The sequence below is a fragment of the Monodelphis domestica genome, chromosome 1 (genome assembly GCF_027887165.1).
Source record: "Monodelphis domestica isolate mMonDom1 chromosome 1, mMonDom1.pri, whole genome shotgun sequence".
NCBI classification, from domain to species: domain Eukaryota; kingdom Metazoa; phylum Chordata; class Mammalia; order Didelphimorphia; family Didelphidae; genus Monodelphis; species Monodelphis domestica.
The window spans coordinates 143487541-143505818 of record NC_077227.1 but is presented as its reverse complement, the minus strand read 5'-3'; the positions used below and the strand labels follow the sequence as shown (position 1 = coordinate 143505818).

Below are 18278 nucleotides of genomic sequence, written 5' to 3'. Positions count from 1 at the left end.
ACTTCTCATTCACACTACTGCAAATAAAAAGGCAAATATATGCTCATAAGTATTATTTGGACCCTTAATCATTGCAATTACACAATATTCAGTTTTTAAAAAATTTTTGTTCACATTTATATGATTATAGTAATTGCTTATATTGTTTAACTGCTTCCATTCACTTTACTTTGTGTCAATTCCTATAAGTCTTTCCTCTATTCTCTGTATTCAAGTTGGTTATTTCTTACAACTTGGTCATATTTCATTAATTCATGTACCACAATTTGTTTAGCCTTTCCCCAATTGATGTCCACCTAGTCTTTCTTTTCCAGATCTTTGCTACTACAAAAAGGGTTACTGTAAATGTTTTGGTGTAGAAGGGGGCTTTCCTTTTTATCTTTGACCTCCTTGTGTTATATGTTCAGTGGCAAGATCTCTAGGTCAGAAGGAATGGACATTTAGCATAATTCCAAATGGTTTGGGCATTTTCATAGACTGATGTTGGACTTCAGAAATATGGAGCATACTACAGGGAGAATATTTATCAGCTGATTCATTTTTAGTTTTTATTTTTTGTTCTCTTTCCTGCATTTATGATATGAATAATTGTGATACTGAGTCATGGATAGAAAAATATACATATTCCTAAAGATGCCTCTTGAAATTTGAACTCATTTTGTCAGCCTGCCTTGATATCAAGACTAATTCATATTTCTATTTCCACTTTTGACTTGAAGCATAGCCTGGTTTGTTTCTTAACTCATTTTTGTTGATTAAAACACTTGCTCATACCTCTTGAATTCTCCTACAGATGTTACTTGGCTCTGAACTAATGTCTAGAAATTATTACAAAATGACATAACGTGTAATTTTCCCAGGAGCTGGTACTGGGGTACACCATCTCTTATTATTCTTCATAGCAAAGATGATTCTTATTTTTTTCTACTGGGGAGGTACTATTTCTCCCTCTGAGCCTAAAATTAATATACTAATATAAGGATAAAATTCTTAGGTAGCAGAAACACAGTGAGAACATCTTCAATTGTCCTTTTTTATTAAAAATTTTCTAGTTATCAACCATTTATTTTTTCTCCTTCATGTACTCTCACTATACTGAAAAAAAAGATAAGAAAAACCCTTAAAACTATCTGTTTATATCATTTGACTATCAATTGGAGGATGACTCTTACTCTTATAAAGTTGAGTGAGTTCCTTATATATCTTGGAAATGAAACCTTTATCAGAGAAATTTGCTGTTACTCCCAATCACCTGTTTCCCTTTAATTTTAGCATTGGATTTGTTTGTATAAAACTGAAAAAAATTATGCAACCATAATAATCCATTTTATTTTTTGAGGTCCTTTGTATCTAATACATCGGAGAGGTAATTTCTTCCCTGTTCCTCTAACATGTTTATTATGGGGCCTTTTATGTCTAGATAATGTATCTATTTGGAATTTATCTTGATATAAGGTATGAAGTCTAAACCTTATTTCTACCAGACTTTGTTCATTTTTTTTTTATCAATTTTTGCAAATGTTAAAGTATTATCCCAGTAGGTGAGGTTTTTTTTTTTTCTTTACCAAATACTAGGCTAGTAGGTTTGTTTGCTTTGATACAGTTTACCTAATCTATTACTCTGATTGATCTCTATGTTTTTAACCAGTACCAAATTTTTTAAATCATTACTGTTTTATACTATTTGCTATTGTTAGCCCCCCTTCTTCCCCACTCTCTTGAAATTCTTCACCTTTTGTTCCATCAGATGACCCTTCAGTTATCTTTTAGCATAGAACCTAAATCCATGTTGGTAAACCCATGGCATGTGTGCCAGAGGGGAACTCTCCCCCTCTTCATCTATACATGATGTCATTTCTCTCATCACCTACTCCTCTGCCCAACAGCCTAATGGGAGCACTTCCTCTCTCCTATCTGGGGTAAAGTGGGGGACTTACATGTGGCATTAGGGTTGCAGTTTGGACACTCAGTCTCTAAAAGGCTCACTATCACTGACCTAAATAATTTGTCTTCATATGGCTATAGTAGTAGTCTTTTGGTAACCGAGGATGACGATTGTCTTTGTGCACTTTCATCTGTGATGTACCCTCATGGGTGGGGTTAGGATAGATGAGCATGCACAAAAGCACTTGTGCGTGAAGGAGATTTAAGTGAAAAAGTCGATGCACAGAGACAGTCCTACTCTCTTGGCGTTGGAAGCCTGGGTCCATTGGCATGAAAAATCGTTACACCTGGAGACTTCCTCAGCCTCATTGGATGGCCGTGTTGTCTTTTGTGCTCCAACACGCCCTGAGCACTCCACAGTGCCTTGCTGTATTGCCATCTCAGCCATTGAACCTTCTTATTGGTTTCTTCCGTCTGTTCGGCCAAAGCAGTCTTCACATGTACATATGGCTATATGGCCTGGCAAACTAACATACTAAAGAGCCCAACTTGGGAACCGTATTGTCAGTGGGTTTTTGTATACTTTATATTTCCCGAAAGTTAATGGCTTCTATAGAGCCCGAATTAGAAAATAAGACTTCCAGTTACACAACCAATTGATTACTTTTCATTCATTGAATACCTATTATCTATTCAGCTCATGAATGGATATGAAATTATATAAGACATGATCTCTGCTCCCAATTTATAGTCTAATGGGGAGACTAAATTAAGAAAAGAGAAATAGTAAATAGTCGAGGACTAGGTAAAATGGTTTGATGTCAGCTAAAAGTGCCATTGGAGTCCAGTTCTCTATCCATTGTACCACTTAACTGCTGAGCTTCCCTTCTTTCTGTTCAGTTCCACATATTCATAAACCAACAGACTTTCTGTTGGTCTTGACGGCTGTTGAAGGTCATATAATTTCTTTAATTACTGGTTAAAAAGATAAAAAAAGGAAAGTAAACTAGTTATATGGTTGGCAGCTGAGAAGAAACAAAGTCAATGTTTCTTCCATACTTTCCACTAAAGTGAAATGAAAAGCAGGAAATGGAGTATCAGCATTGGGGAAGTTCTAGATCTAGAATCCTGGAGATTCCAAGGAGACTCCTACTCATCAGCAGGTCCAAATGAATGGAGGTCAAATAAAGTGAGTAGCCAAACTGAAAGGAAAATAGATTTATTAGCTTACTAAGCACAACTGCTGGCTAGGGGCAACTTTTACTTCCTAAGGCACAGATCTTAGTTTACATAACTTTTTAGGCCTGCTTAGAATACACAGCCAATCAATACCTTTCTGTACTATTTGAATTAGCCTATAAATATAGTCTGTTCCTTTAGGAAAGTTGGTTTGGAAAATTCCTATTTGGTTATTGGACACATTATGAGTGGGATTACATGAAGCTAAAGAGTATTTGGTATAGCAGGGGTTTGTGTATTCAGCCTAAGCAGGATAGATACTCTTGAGTCAGGTTTTATTATTTAGTCTGCAGCAGAATGGGGAGCAGGGGTAGGGAGGAGGAGGAAAAGAGTTCAGTGAAATTGCTCAAGCTTGTTTTTTTTTCCTCCATTCGGGTAAAAAGGAAAAATGAGAGAGGGGAAGGAAGGAAGGAAAGAGGGAGGGAAGGGAGGAAAGATGGAAGGAAGGAAAGAGGGAAGGAAAGAAGGAATATAGGAAGGAAGGAAGGAGAAAAGTAGGAAGAAAAATATATAAGGCAGGAAGGGGGAAGAAAGAAAGAAGAAAGGAGATGAGGAAGGAGGAAAGTAAGGGACATAAGAATTTATTAAGTGCCTACTATTGCACTGAGCTAAGCACTTTACAAGTATTATCTCATTTGATCCTCACAACAACCTAGGGAGGTAGTTATTATTACTATCTTAATTTTACTATTGAGGAAACTGAGGTCTACCGAACTTATGTGGCTTGCCTAGGGTCACACAACTAGTAACTATCTGAAGCTGAATATAAATACTCCTGACTTTGGGCCCAGTGCTCTATGCACTGTGCTGTTCCTAGGTGGGGCAGAGGGGTGGAGAGAGAAGACAAATGTTGCAGGTGGGGTTGGTGCCACTTACTAAGCAATCACTGCAATTCCTATCATCAGACACCTAGTCTCCCTCAACTTGGCTCTTGCCTAGTCACCAATTTGTTTTACTTAGCTTGCTGTCATTAACACCTAAGTCCTAGTTTTATCCTCAGTTCTGCCACATTCATGCCTTTTGACAAGCATGAAGAGGCAGTGTCAATAAATGTTAAACAAATGCCTACTATGGGCTAGACACCGAGACAAAATCTGGGGATACAAAGAAAAGGTTAAAAAAAAAAGCCCCTGCTCCAAAGGAGCTGTTTTCTCTTCTCTTTGTGCTGTCTGCCTAATGCCCAGGTTTCTGAAGGATAGTCCCTCTTTCCTTTGTAGAAGCTGGTTCAGGATCAGCAACAACCACAGGAACTCAAAAGTTGAATATTTTGTCTCTTCCCTCAATTAACAAATTTCCATATTTACAACACAAGGAGTTAAACCAGCCCAAGTTAAATCTGTAAAATGAAAATATTGAACTAAATGACCAAAAGTCTCTTTCTGCTTTCCAATGTGGAACATAGCCATTAAGTAGCCAGCTCTTTACTTCCTAATATATACTGGCAAATAAGTAGAATGTTTCCCATCATGTCAGAGCATAAGTTGCTTTTTTCTTTTTTACCTTTCTTGATAGAATTTTTAATTTTAATCGAATCCCAAGACATTTCTCATTGTAATCCAGATTTTTGTTTCAATTAAAACTTGATTTGGCTATATAGTTATTTTTTAAATAAATGTTCCCATTTAAAAGCCAAGTCAATAAGCATTTATTAAGCACCTGGTATGTGCCAAGCACTGTATGAAGTGCTGGAATATCTAGAAGAATATATTCATTCCAAAAGTATACTGCAGTTTCAAAATCAGCACATTCAGGGTCGGTATATTAAAGGAACTAAAAGGAATGGAGAAGATCCCTTTCTGCCCCTATATCACCCCATCCACAGTCAGCTTTATTCCACTAACCATTTATGGTTCTGTCAAGGCTATCTCTCAGTTAATTTCCTTCATTCTGCCCTGTTAACTTCTTAAGGATTCCATCTCTAAGACACTTTGGACTTTTCCAACAAAATTCATTTTCCTTCTAATTTAGTCTTATCCCAACAAATCTTGGAAGAGTAACATTTTGTTCTTTTTGAAGCATCCAGATAAATGTGGTCCTGAAAATTATGACCTTATAATTATGAATCTTGTTATTAGGTTAATCCTTTTACATTATACTTCTTGTGCTTTGTGGATTTTTCTTATTTCTTATTTTATTCCAACTTTAGTTGATTCATACTTTTAGATGATCCAATTTAAATTGATCCAACTTTAGGTGGAATAAGAAAATAAGAAAAATAAATTTTAAAATCCATAGAAATATTATATGAACACAAATTTACTTCATAAAATGTATACTGTCAAACAGTTTTGAGACCTTATTTGGAAACTTTTAGATAGAAATCTAAAATGAGACATTTTGGTGCTATAAAATAAATAATTGGTCCTTATAATTTTTCACCAATGGCAGCAGAAAACGAGGAATAAAGCTATATTTTAAATTTTACTGGGAGAAATAGTTTATATGTGAAGAAATTTTTCATTTAATAATTTCCTTGGTATATAATGCAAAAATAACATCATTGACTACATAGAAATTCTTTTCCAAATATTTTTGTTTATCACTTTAAATAAGTATGTTTATTTCACTCCTTGTTAGGTAGAAAATATTTCCTTCTTCTATTATCTTTATAAAGAAAGGCTAGATCAGTCTAGAAAGACAGTTAGATAAGTATTTAAAATAGCCAGTGTAGTAATGTAAAGAATGCTTGTCATTGAGTCAGAGGACTTCCATTCAACTGTCTTTTTTTTTTTGTTACTCTTAGTTACTTTGTGAAAATTACTTAATCTCCCTGACTTCAGTTTCCTCATCTGTAAAGTTAGAATGTTGGGCTATATGGCCTCTTAGACCACTTTTGCTCTAGTTTTATGATATTATGATCCTGGGAACTGAATTCCAGTTCCAATTCAATAACTAACTAGCTATGTGACCTTGTGATCATAGATGAAGAACTGGAAGCAACCTTAGAAATAATTTAGCCCAACCCCTTCATTTATGGATATGGAAAGTGATTTTGAGAGAGTGTGTTCTTTATCCAAATTCATGCAATAAGGAGCAGGACCAATATTTGAGCTTATGTCCTCTGATTCTAAGCATAGAAATCTTTTCAATATATAATGGTGCTTCAATATATCTCAATTTTCTCATATGAAAAATTAGAAGGTTCGACTAAGTGGATCTTTAAGGTCCTACTAGCATGATTCTATGAATAAATGTTTTTCTTTATTTTGGCAGTTGGAGATTTACATTTTATTTATTCCTAACTATTGCTGGAATTGGATTTCTATATGATGTAAGTTATCTTTTTATTATCTTTCATTAGACTCTAGTCTTTTAAAAATACTTGTCTATGAGTTTATTATGGTATTGAGTGTCATCAATGTAACCAAAATTGAAAAACATTTTAGAGAGTCATGTCTAGAGACATGAGATCCCAAGTTCATATCTGACTTCAAACACTTCCAGCTGTGTGGTGCTGGGAAAGTTAGTTAACTCCAGTTGCCTAGTCCTTACTATTCTTCTGCCATGGAACTGACACTTAATTTTGATCCTAAGAGGGAAGGCAAAGATTTCAAAAGAACTTAAAAAGCATTTTATTGAGATTCTTATGATAAAGTTTATCATGTTGATACACTGAAATACTTTGAGTTATCTGTGATCTCTTTGATGTGGGTGCTCTCTCCAAGATGCTGGTCATATCCCATCTAGGCCTTCTAATTCATATTTTAGGAACAGTTATTCCCTTTGTAATATTGGCACTTTACACAAATTTATTGTTGGCTATATTAGAAGTAGTGTATATTATATGAAAATATGGTATGTTATGTATGTAAGTTTGGATATAGAGGAATATTACAAGAATAATCAGACATTTTAGTGTTATCAAAATGATAAATAGAACCTAGTACAGTGCTTAGTTCTTAATATAGTATCTTGCATAAAGTAAGTACTTAAATGTTTATTGAATTTAAGAAAATATTAGCATTTGTGATAAAATATTCCATTTTTTCATAGTTAATTTTTCCCTCTGCCCCCCCTTCTATATTTAGAAACCATGGCTCTATGATCTATGGGAAGTTTGGAATGGCTATCCAAAGCAGGTAAGCTTAACTCTTTGAGTAGCATAAAACATAAGAAGCCTTGGGCAAAACTGGAAAATTGGCAAAGCCAATCTTTAATTTTGTAACATCCTCTTTCCCCTAAGGCATCTGGTGCTCTCATGTTATTCCTTGACTGACTAAATTTCTGTCTGGAACGCCTCACCAGAACTAGAGTTGTCTCTAGCTTTCCCTATTTTTTCTGACATTATTTAATGTTTTGAACTCATTACTAGGTAACAATATTTGTTAGTCAATCAGGTAAATTAATCCATGTTAATATGTAATATATAATGCCTTAACTAAGAAAGCTATTCAGGTGTGGCTCTAATTGTGGGAACTAAAGGTTCTGGTAACAGACAAATAGAAGAAATGTATTCATGGTCAGATGAGTTTTCTGAAGTCCCTCAATTTATGCTACATAGATGACCTGTCTTTGCTGCCAATGAAGAGGACTGATCTCAGTGAACCTCTTAGCAGATGTTCTTGAGAGACAGTGTAGCAAAGCAGAAGGAACTCTGTAGTGTCATAGTATTTGAGTTCAAAACCTGATTCTGATGTTTAATTAGCTATAATTGGGTAACCCTTATAAATTCTATAGACCCGATTTCTCATCTGTAAAATGAAGCAGTTGGATTAACTGACTCATGTTCTTTTCAGGGTTATCTGTGATTCTTTAATTTTTTAATACTAGGCTCTAAAGAATGTCTAACATCTCATGAGATTTTAGTCAGAAAATGTTCCACAATGTAATAAGTTAATCAGTGAAAATTTGGAAGGGGTGAGCAAGGATGCTATCTTAACACATGTCTTTGGCCTTAAATAATAGATTTTATAAGGTTGTTAATTTATCAGATAGGTAAATCATTATTTACAAAGATAGCTCTTCATTTTTGGATACTTAATTCCTACAGAAGCAGTCTGTTTCCTGAATTCCACAGGAATAAGTTACTATTAAATTAAGTTACTAAAAAAAGAAGGCAGATAGGTTACTAAATAAATTACTTGCTTTTATATATAGAAAAACTAATGAATATTGTCCTTTTTCTTAGCCATTGCTCCCATCTCAATACTGGTACTACATGTTAGAGATGAGTTTTTATTGGTCTCTGCTGTTTAGACTTGGTTCTGATGTCAAGAGAAAGGCAAGTATCACATGTAAAATGTCTTTATTAGTGTCTTCCAAACTTCTAATTTAAAAATTTTAGGACATCTTCAATTTCCTAGTTTCTCTGAATGTTATAGTAGTAAGAGAATGGTTATAGCAAACTAGAAAAAAGAAAAATGTGTAAAAAGGAACCCAGAGAAGGTTCTTATACTAGTCAAATTTGGTCTGAGAAAAGTTGGAAAAAATGTACCTCTCTCCCTTCATTTCATAGGTAAAAGATTGAGTGTGACATACCAAATATAATAGAGATCTTATTGATTAAAAAAGCTCTTTAAGAGATACCAATTAACATGTAAGAGTATAAATAAAAAAACATAGCTATATAGACAGGATATTCCAGAATTCTTAGATTCTTAGTGCTATTTTAAAGCTTAAAATAGCTCTAAGACTTTTTGAATAGTATATATATATATGTATATATATATATATATATATACACACACATGCATTGAAAATTGATGAAAAAATCTGTATATGTATACACATATACATAAATATAACCCCCCACCTGATAGCTCTAGATATACATGCCAGGTGTTCTAATTAGTGGAATAATAGGATGATGGTGGCCTGTCCTAGGTGATTACTTGCTTGGCAGTCTTGAAACTAATTAATTTCTCTACCTATTTATTTACTTAGGATTTTCTAGCCCATGTCATTCATCATCTGGCTGCTTTAAGTTTGATGAGCTTCTCTTGGTGTACCAATTATATTCGTAGTGGGACATTGGTGATGCTTGTCCATGATGTTGCTGACATTTGGCTTGAGGTAAAAGTTTGAAAATTTAAACAGATATGGCTTCTTTAATCTTTTATTCCCAACAAAATGTTGAGTCTTTTTTCAGTTCTTCATTTTCATTGTTATTTAACCTTGGATACAGTACTTCCATAGAATTTGGAGCTTTGGGGGTTTCTTGCATGGATCTTTTTGACCTATTTAATTTATAATTATTTCTATAGTTCCATAGACTCAAAAAGAAAAAAAAACCAGGAGGATAATTTGGAAAAGGTTTCATTTTGGTTTTTCAGTTTGAATTCAGAGGTAGCATGTTATGATGGAAGGAATGCTTGATCTAGAGTCATAAAAACTGGATTCATATGCTGGATACTTTTCTTAATACCTTTATGGCCTTTGGAAAATAATTTAATCTTTCTGGGCTTCAATTTCTTCATCTGTAAATGAGAAGATTAGACTAGATTCATTCTATCTCCTGTGATCTTGAGACTGCACCTATGTAAGGTTCATGCCTTTAGCTAAAAAGCTAATGATACTTTTGGGGGGTAAAATGAGGTTTCAGATTTATGGAGGAAGACTTGAATTTCAAGCCATTTCGTTGAGCCTTAAATAACATTTCAAAAATCCTTTCACAGCTTTTTTTTCCATCTTTCTTTTCCTTACCTTTTTTCTTATTTTCTTTTCCTCATTTTTATTCCCTTTTATCTGCAGTAGATATGGAAAAGAGTGTGGAAGGAAAGAAACTTTCCAAATCTGCATGTGGTTTGCTTCTTTGGGGTTTTTAAAATATTTTTTTGAAGTTCTTGGGAATTTTTTGTTAAAGTATCTACAGAGATTTGCCAACTTGCAAGCTCAGTTCTCTTCCCCTCTCCTTCAAATGATCATTTCTAAGGATCCTATGGTGACTATAATACATTATAGACTTAATCCCCTAGGAACTCCTAATATTTCAGAAACATATAGTGATAAAACTTTTAAGATTTAAATAAAACTTCATTTTAGTGATCTTGGAGAGCAGTCGAACTGAAATATATTTCAACTCTAATTCTTGGTTAAAATTTAAAAGAGATCAAGTCATTCTCCAATTGATAAATGGGCAAGGGACATGAACAGGCACTTTTCAGCCAAAGAAATCAATACTATTAATAGGCACATGAAAAAGTGTTCTACATTTCTTATAATCAGAGAGATGCAAATCAAAACAACTCTGAGGTATCACCTCACACCTAGCAGACTGGCTAATATGACAGCAAAGGAAAGTAATGAATGCTGGAGGGGATGTGGCAAAGTTGGGACATTCATTGCTAGTGGAGTTGTGAATTGATCCAACCATTCTGGAGGACAATTTGGAACTATGCCCAAAGGGCGATAAAAGAATGTCTGCCCTTTGATCCAACCAAAGCACTGCTGGGTTTGTACCCCAAAGAGATAATAAGGAAAAAGACTTGTACAAGAATATTCATAGCTGTGCTATTTGTGGTAGCCAAAAATTGGAAAATGAGGGGATGCCCTTCAATTGGGGAATGGCTGAACAAATTGTGGTATATGTTGGTGATGGAATACTATTGTGCTAAAAGGAATAATAAAGTGGAGGAATTCCATGGAGTCTGGAACAACCTCCAGGAAGTGATGCAGAGCGAGAGGAGCAGAACCAAGAAAACATTGTACACAAAGACTGATACACTGTGGTACAAGAGAACGTAATGGACTTCTCCATTAGTGTCAATAATATGTCCCTGAACATTCTTCAGGGATCTGGGAGAAAAAAAACACTATCCACAAGCAAAGAACAAACGGTGGGAGTAAAAACACCGAAGATAAGCAACTGGTTGACTACAGGGGTGGAAGGGACATGAATGAGGAGAGACTCTAAATGAACACCCTAATATAAATACTAACAACATGGAAATGGGTTTGAATCAAAGACACATGTGATACCCAGTGGAATCATGTGTTGGCTAGGGGAGGGATGGTGGGGGGGGGGGAAGAAAATAAAAGGATCTTTGTTTCCAAGGAATATTGTTTGAAAATTACCAAATAAAATGATGTTTAAATTGGAAAAAAAAAGAATTTAAAAGAGAGGATTTAGGCATCTTTTGAATGCCTAAAGTGTAGATCTAACTTCCTATACCCAAAATTGCTATTTCCTTTTTTTAAAAATATATTTTATTTGATCATTTCCAAGCATTATTCGTTAAAGACATAGGTCATTTTCTTTTCCTCCCCCCCACCCCCCATAGCCGACGCGTAAGTCCACTGGGCATTAGATGTTTTCTTGATTTGAACCCATTGCTTTGTTGATAGTATTTGCATTAGAGTGTTCATTTAGAGTCTATCCTCTGTCATGTCCCCTCAACCTCTGTATTCAGGCCGTTGCTTTTTCTCGGTGTTTCCACTCCCATAGTTTATCCTTTGCTTATGAATGGTGTTTTTTTCTCCTGGATCCCTGCAAGTTGTTCAGGGACATTACACCGCCACTAATGGAGAAGTCCATTACGTTCGATTATACCACAGTGTATTAGTCTCTGTGTACAATGTTCTCCTGGTTCTGCTCCTCTCGCTCTGCATCACTTCCTGGAGGTTGTTCCAGTCTCCATGGAACTTCTCCACTTTATTATTCCTTTTAGCACAATAGTACTCCATCACCAACATATACCACAGTTTGTTCAGCCATTCCCCAATTGATGGGCAAAAATTGCTATTTCCTAAGGAAACTGAGGTATTAATGCCATGGGAAGGGAATATTATAACAAAAGCTCTCTTACTGGGAGAGAGCATGGTTTAGTGGAGAGAGTTAGATTTGGAGGCAAAGGACCTGGATTCATTGACTCTGACCCCAAATTGACTCTGCCTTTTACTACATATTTGATCCTGGGCAAGTCATCTTACTTTTCTGGATCTTCGATTCTAAAACTGTAAAATGAATATTGTGTAAATAATAGGAAAATGACTAATATCACTAGATTGTTATGTGTTTGGTGGGGGAAGGAAGGAGTATAAGGTGTAAAAACACAAAAATCAGAGAGGATTAGGTTGTGAAGGACTTTGAATGTCAAATAGAAGATTTTTTCATTTGATCCTAAAAGTGATAGGGAGCCACTGGAATTTACTGAATGGTAGAGTGGGGTATGATGGTAAAATAGAATTACATTTCAGGAAGATTAATATAACAGCTAAAGGAATGATGGCCTGAAATAAGGAAAATCTTGTGATAGAGATCAACAAGGCTATTCCAATAATCTGGGTGTGACCTGATGAAGCACCAGAGTGATGATAATGCCATAGGAGAGAAGGGGGCATATACAAGAGATGTTTAAAAGGTAAAATTGACAGGATTTGGCAATAAATTAAATATGAGAGGTATGAAAAAGAGTGAAGAGACAAGGATGACACTCTAGGCTAAGAATAATGATATCTTCTGTAATATTAAGGAAGTTTAAAGGGGGAATGTTTGGGGAAGAGGCAATGAATTCCATTTGGGACTTCTTGAGTTTAAGATGTTTATAGTTGTCTGAGTTGTCTCCCAGTCTGAGTTGTCCCTCCTCCTTTAAGATAGGCAGTAGAAGGCAGTAGAAGAGGCAAATCTATAGCTTAAGAGAGAGGTTAGGGCTGGATAAGTAGACCTGAAAAGTGTCAGCATAGAGATGATAATATAATAAATCTACTTCAAATGACTGCAAATTGATTATTGATTGATCTGCAGTACATTTGAATTAGTAAAATAAACAATGTTCTACTGAAGTAAGTATAGCAGAGTAGTCAGCTAGATTTATTTAAGGACTACTCATATTATATAGAAAAAATTACCTGGATAAAGAATTTTACTTGTAAACCTAATGATTCAATTGCATTTTCAACATTAGCCTCTGTAAAAACAGATTCATTATCTTAAAGGAGGAGGGTTATACCCTGGGACCAAGAATAAGCCTTATTCCTGACAAAGTCAGTCATGCCCAGTGTGGCTTTAGTAGATTGTTCAGTGCTTATTTTCCATTCCACAATTGTAAAATAGGGCTACTAATAATACCAAAACATAATATATTGTGAAACCTAATTGATTAGTATTTGAAAAGGTTTTGAACCCAAAGTTGTCAAGAAGAGAAATATGATGTGATATAATACTCTGAATCCCTTTATGAATAAATTATAAGAAAGTTTTATCAGTGGCTATAAATAGTTCTTGATTCAAAAGCATAAGATTTCTTTTTTTAAAAAAGGATCACTAAATACAGATTTAAAATTTTTTACTTATATACTACAATTGACTAGAGGAACCAGAGTAGATCTATAAACTCATAGGATTAAAAAGGAATCTTAAAAGATAATCTGATTCAATCCGTGATCTAGACAAGAAAATATTTTACGAAGTCCTGCAAGAATGGAAATTATAGAACTTCCCATGTACTTAAAAAAAATCCCCAACCCACTTATGGCATTCTAAGTGCTAGAGTTTTTTCCTCTGTTTGAACCCTGGCAGCAAGAGGACTCCTTTAGTCTCATGTCTTTTCTTTGAATGAAATCTAATTAACGTTCATATACCTGAAGACAATATTTTAAGCCTTCTTTTATTTAGGTTAAACAACCCTAGCTACTATATTTCTTCCTCTGAGGAACTCTTGAATATTCCTTTAAACATTTCTAATATTTTCTGGACTTTAATATTTCTACATATTTTTAACTGGGTCTAATACTTTAAAGAAGGGCCTTACAAATACCAGTTTAATTAGAAGGGTAATTTCTTTGACTTGAACAACTTCTTGTTAATACAGTCCTGTAAATCCTAATTTTGCATCATAATAACACTATATTGCTAACCTGTTTTGTGTTCTTTGATTTCATCTCCATCCTTATGCATATCCCACCCACTTCCTCCATGTCTGTCACCCCAAACTCAATTTCTCTTTTCATTGTGCCCTTACTCTGACTCTTGCATAGTAGCCTTCTAAGAGATATAAGAGTTTTCTATTCTGTTTTTTGCAAAATGCTAATCCCATGATCCGAACCTTACTCTTCAAATTTATTGCATATTTGAGCTATTCTAAACTCTGAAGATCTCCTTTTCTGGCTCATTTTACACTTCAGCCAAGGTGAGTTTTACTCTAGCTGAATCTATCCTTTGTGGCCCTCCTTTGTTCTTCCTCCAATATGAAAGCCCAGTCTACTCCTTGAAACCAGCAAAACAGAAAAGTGAGTTTAGGTGTTGAGTACAATAATAAAAGAATTAGGGATTGAAGTGACTGCCAAATAATGCCACAAATGAACCTTGATAGTTAACATTAATTTCCTTCTATACTAAGGGCATTATCAAGGGTTCTTTCAATAAACACAATGAACACAAGCAGCATATGTTAACATAAGACAAACAAGATCAAATCATGAGTGGCTGCAGCTGTACTTGTTGCCTGAGAAAGACAGGGAGACCAACAAATCAAGGAGGGAAGGAGAAAGAGAAAGAAGAACAAAGAGTTGAAAGGAAGTAAGGAAAGAGAGATGAGGGAAAGGAAGAGTAAAGGAATGAGAGAGGGAAGAAAAGAAAGAAGGGAAGGAAATAATGAAGGAGGAAGAAGGGAGAGAAGGAAGGGAGGAAGGAAGGAAGGAAGGAAGGAAGGAAGGAAGGAAGGAAGGAAGGAAGGAAGGAAGGAAGGAAGGAAGGAAGGAAGGATGGATGGATGGATGACTGTCTCTGGAGTCAGGGGATTCCAGCTCTTCTTCTGACAATATGTGACTTTGAGCATATTACAATGTTCTTGGGTATCAGTTTCCTCATCTATAAAATGAGAGGGCCAGACTAGATGGTCTATAACATCTCTTCTAATACTATGTCCTGGGCCTATTGCAACCCATTTAATTACCATATTGTCAGGTCCACTCGCCATATAATTTTTCTTTTAACATGTTTTGGTGGCCTTTCCCCAATTTGAATGGAAATATTCAGTACATAAGTTAAATTATTCTCAAAGCTACCTCTCCAAGCACTGCAATTTTGTCTGTTTACATGTTTCTGAGTGAATTTTCTTTCTTTTGTTTCAGTCTGCAAAATTATTTTCTTATGCTGGATGGAAGCAAACATGTAACACTCTGTTTTTCATCTTTGCTGCTGTGTTCTTTATTAGCCGCCTCATAATTTTCCCCTTCTGGTAAGTAGACTGAGATTATTTGCTATGATATTTCTATAAAAATTTAGTTTTTCTCCTCTTAAACTTGCTGGGGTAGATTATAGCAGGTTGTTGAAGTCAAAGAACTACATTACCTTTCTTTCCATAATAGAAAGTTGATCTCTAAACTATGAAAATAAAAATGTATGAAACAAGATGGGAGAAAAAGTACAAAGGAGTTTTTTTTATTAATTATGCAAGCAACTTCCATTGTAGTACCCTTCCCACTATGCCCAAATGCAACATAAAAATCTCAAGCCATTATGAAAAATGCATTCCATTATGGAAAAAAACAGCATTCCAGTGGAAGAGATAGAAAATGGAAATATAGTTTATGAATGACAGAAATTGGGAGCATTGGAATTTATGGAAATTACATTGGCAAAGAAATATGATGCAGTAAGTTCCTATGATCTCCCTAAATCTAGATGATCTCCCTTAATGAACATGGATCTATCTGTTTGACCATCTTGCAGTCTCTTCATCTGCTCAGTTTGGAATATCAGGGTATTTTCATAAGAAGTATGAAATCTATGTTGGCAATAGATTTTCCTCCCAACTTAAATGTTAGATAATCTTAGAAGATAGGTCGATGCCATTGTTATATTTTAATATTTAGCTAGCAGGAATGGAGGTCAAATTTACCAACTTGCCACAAAAGGCTAACACTATTTAGATATTAGTTAGCTTTGAGGGTTTTCTATAACATATAGCATATAGCCACTGAATAGTACATAGAAGATCTAGACATCAGGATGCTTTGATCACTGTTGCTTTCTCCTCCACAACTTCTTTTTTTCCCAGAGAACCAGAAGGATTTTGTTAATAATTTTAAATATTTTGATTATGCCAGATATTTTGGGGGAGTTTAAAGGAAGTCAGACTTCAATCTAGAGTCAAATTTGGCGATTTGTTTTAAGTGATACTTAGTGAAAGTTGAATTTAGATCTTGGATAGGAGAAAAAATACTAGTTGGATGAAGGTAAATTAAAGTTAATTTATGCTTTTAAAGTGACATCAAATTAAGAAAATGTCTGAATTTCATTGTCAAATCTCTTTCTGATTAAGAAATGATTTTGGTGAGTCTCATCTTTGATTTATATATTTAGATTACCGGTTATTGTAACATGAATGATGTGACCTTAACAATAACTTCAGTTTTTGAGTAAAGTAAGACATTTGCATTATATTATATGTGTTTGAGGATAACTAAGTTCATAAGAAAAGTATTGATTAGTAGCTAGCATCTGTATATATATGTATATATATATACATATACACACATATGTGTGTGTCTTTTGAGTTTAACTTAAATAATTTTTATCAGAAGAAAGCTTTGCATTTTTGTGGTAGATGATACATTTTATTCTTGTGAAAATACTTCAGAGTAGCTAAAGAAGAAAACCAGCTATCTGCAAGTAAAATCTCTTCATTCAACTGATGAAAAAATTTTTCAAAAAAGCACCAACTATTCTCTCTTTGTCAATCAAAGTACCTGGAGAAAACTCTTAAATCTCTGCTCCAGGGGTTCAGTTGGCATTGCCAATGAAAATAGCAATTATCAGAGCATAGATCTACTGTGGACCTTAGAGGCCCTCCATTCCAATCCCCTCATTTTACAGATGAGCAAACAGGCCAAGGGAGATAAAGTGACTTGTCTAAAATCACAAAGCATCAAAGGTAAAATTTAAACTCTGGTCTTTTTTTTTTAAACCCTTACCTTCTGTCTTGGAGTCAATATTGACTCCAAGACAGAAGAGTGGTAAGGGCTAGGCAATGGGGGTCAAGTGACTTGCCCAGGGTCACACAGCTGGGAAGTGTCAGAGGTCAGATTTGAACCTAGGACCTCCTGTCTCTAGGGCTGGCTCTCAATCCACTGAGCTACCCAGCTGCCCCCAAACTCTAGTCTTCTTGACAGAGGTAGTACTCTTTCCAGGATTTCAGACTTTTCTTCAGTCTTTCATTCATTGAATCAAATAGCTTGCTCTTACCCAATTAAACAACTGATAAGTGTTTTTGTTTCTTTATGTATTAAATCCTGTACTTTTAAAGCCCCAGACATCTTTAAGGGCTCAGCTACATGCCATGGTTTCTGAGCTTCAAAATGAATTAGTAAGATGCATATGGCATGTTTTCAACTCTTACTTGCTTTATTTGCCTGCTTCAGAGTACAAGTTTCTTCAGTTCTTGGTGAGCTTTCTGAGAGTTTAATAATAATGAAATGGACTTTGTGTCTTAATTGATCTACAGAATTTTTCTTGTTGAAGTCCACTGAACCTTGCTTATTGCTAAGCTGAAAAAAGTATTTCATCTGACTAGAAAATTTAGAACAATCTATATACTATCATTAAGTTCTTCAAGGTTCTTTTGAAAGAGTTACCATGTTATAATCCTGAAGTGTGCTAGTCAGTAACTCTTGGTAGGTATTTTTCTTCTGTAGGGAATTGAGCCAAATTAATTCTTTCATCTGCATTTCCCATTAATCTGTAGCATTGCAGTTTTTGCACAGTTGTATTGGGCACTACAGAAAGATAGAGACTCATGCCTTGCTATTCCTTAAGGTATCACTAAAATACAACTCCAAAAAATGTGTTCCACTTTAATTTACTTTCCAAGATTATGGAAGCACATCTCATTCCCTTTGTAACTTTCTAGAAAAAGGCGCATTACAGTATTCTTTCTTATTGAATATATGCTAGAGGTAGAGAAGTGATAAGAATTTTTTTTTACTAGCTGGAAAAAGATGCTTATGTTGCCATTCCAAATGTATGAACTGAATTGCCTGGAATTTCTGTTGTGATTAATTTCTTTTGTCCTATTTTGTTTTTTAGGATCTTATACTGCACAATGATTATACCTCTATATTACCTTAAACCTTTCTTTTCATACATTTTCCTCAATGTGCAACTTGGGATACTGCAAATTCTTCACCTCTACTGGGGTTATTATGTACTGAAAATTCTCAGGAAATATGTATTGAAAAAGGTAAGTTGAGTCCCCTCGTATATATATATATATATA

General features: G+C 34.7%; 1 protein-coding gene across 2 annotated transcripts in view; it reads left to right on the top strand.

The window, feature by feature from the left end:
* CERS3 (ceramide synthase 3) overlaps positions 1 to 18278 on the top strand; it is a 114412-nt gene that overhangs the window by 43887 nt on the left and 52247 nt on the right. For both annotated transcript variants that reach the window (XM_056807439.1, XM_056807444.1), the window contains exons 5-10: positions 6337 to 6394; positions 7152 to 7202; positions 8252 to 8344; positions 9007 to 9135; positions 15133 to 15239; positions 18089 to 18242. In XM_056807439.1, the coding sequence (XP_056663417.1) occupies positions 6337 to 6394; positions 7152 to 7202; positions 8252 to 8344; positions 9007 to 9135; positions 15133 to 15239; positions 18089 to 18242 (592 nt within the window). The remainder of the gene's footprint in view (positions 1 to 6336; positions 6395 to 7151; positions 7203 to 8251; positions 8345 to 9006; positions 9136 to 15132; positions 15240 to 18088; positions 18243 to 18278) is intronic.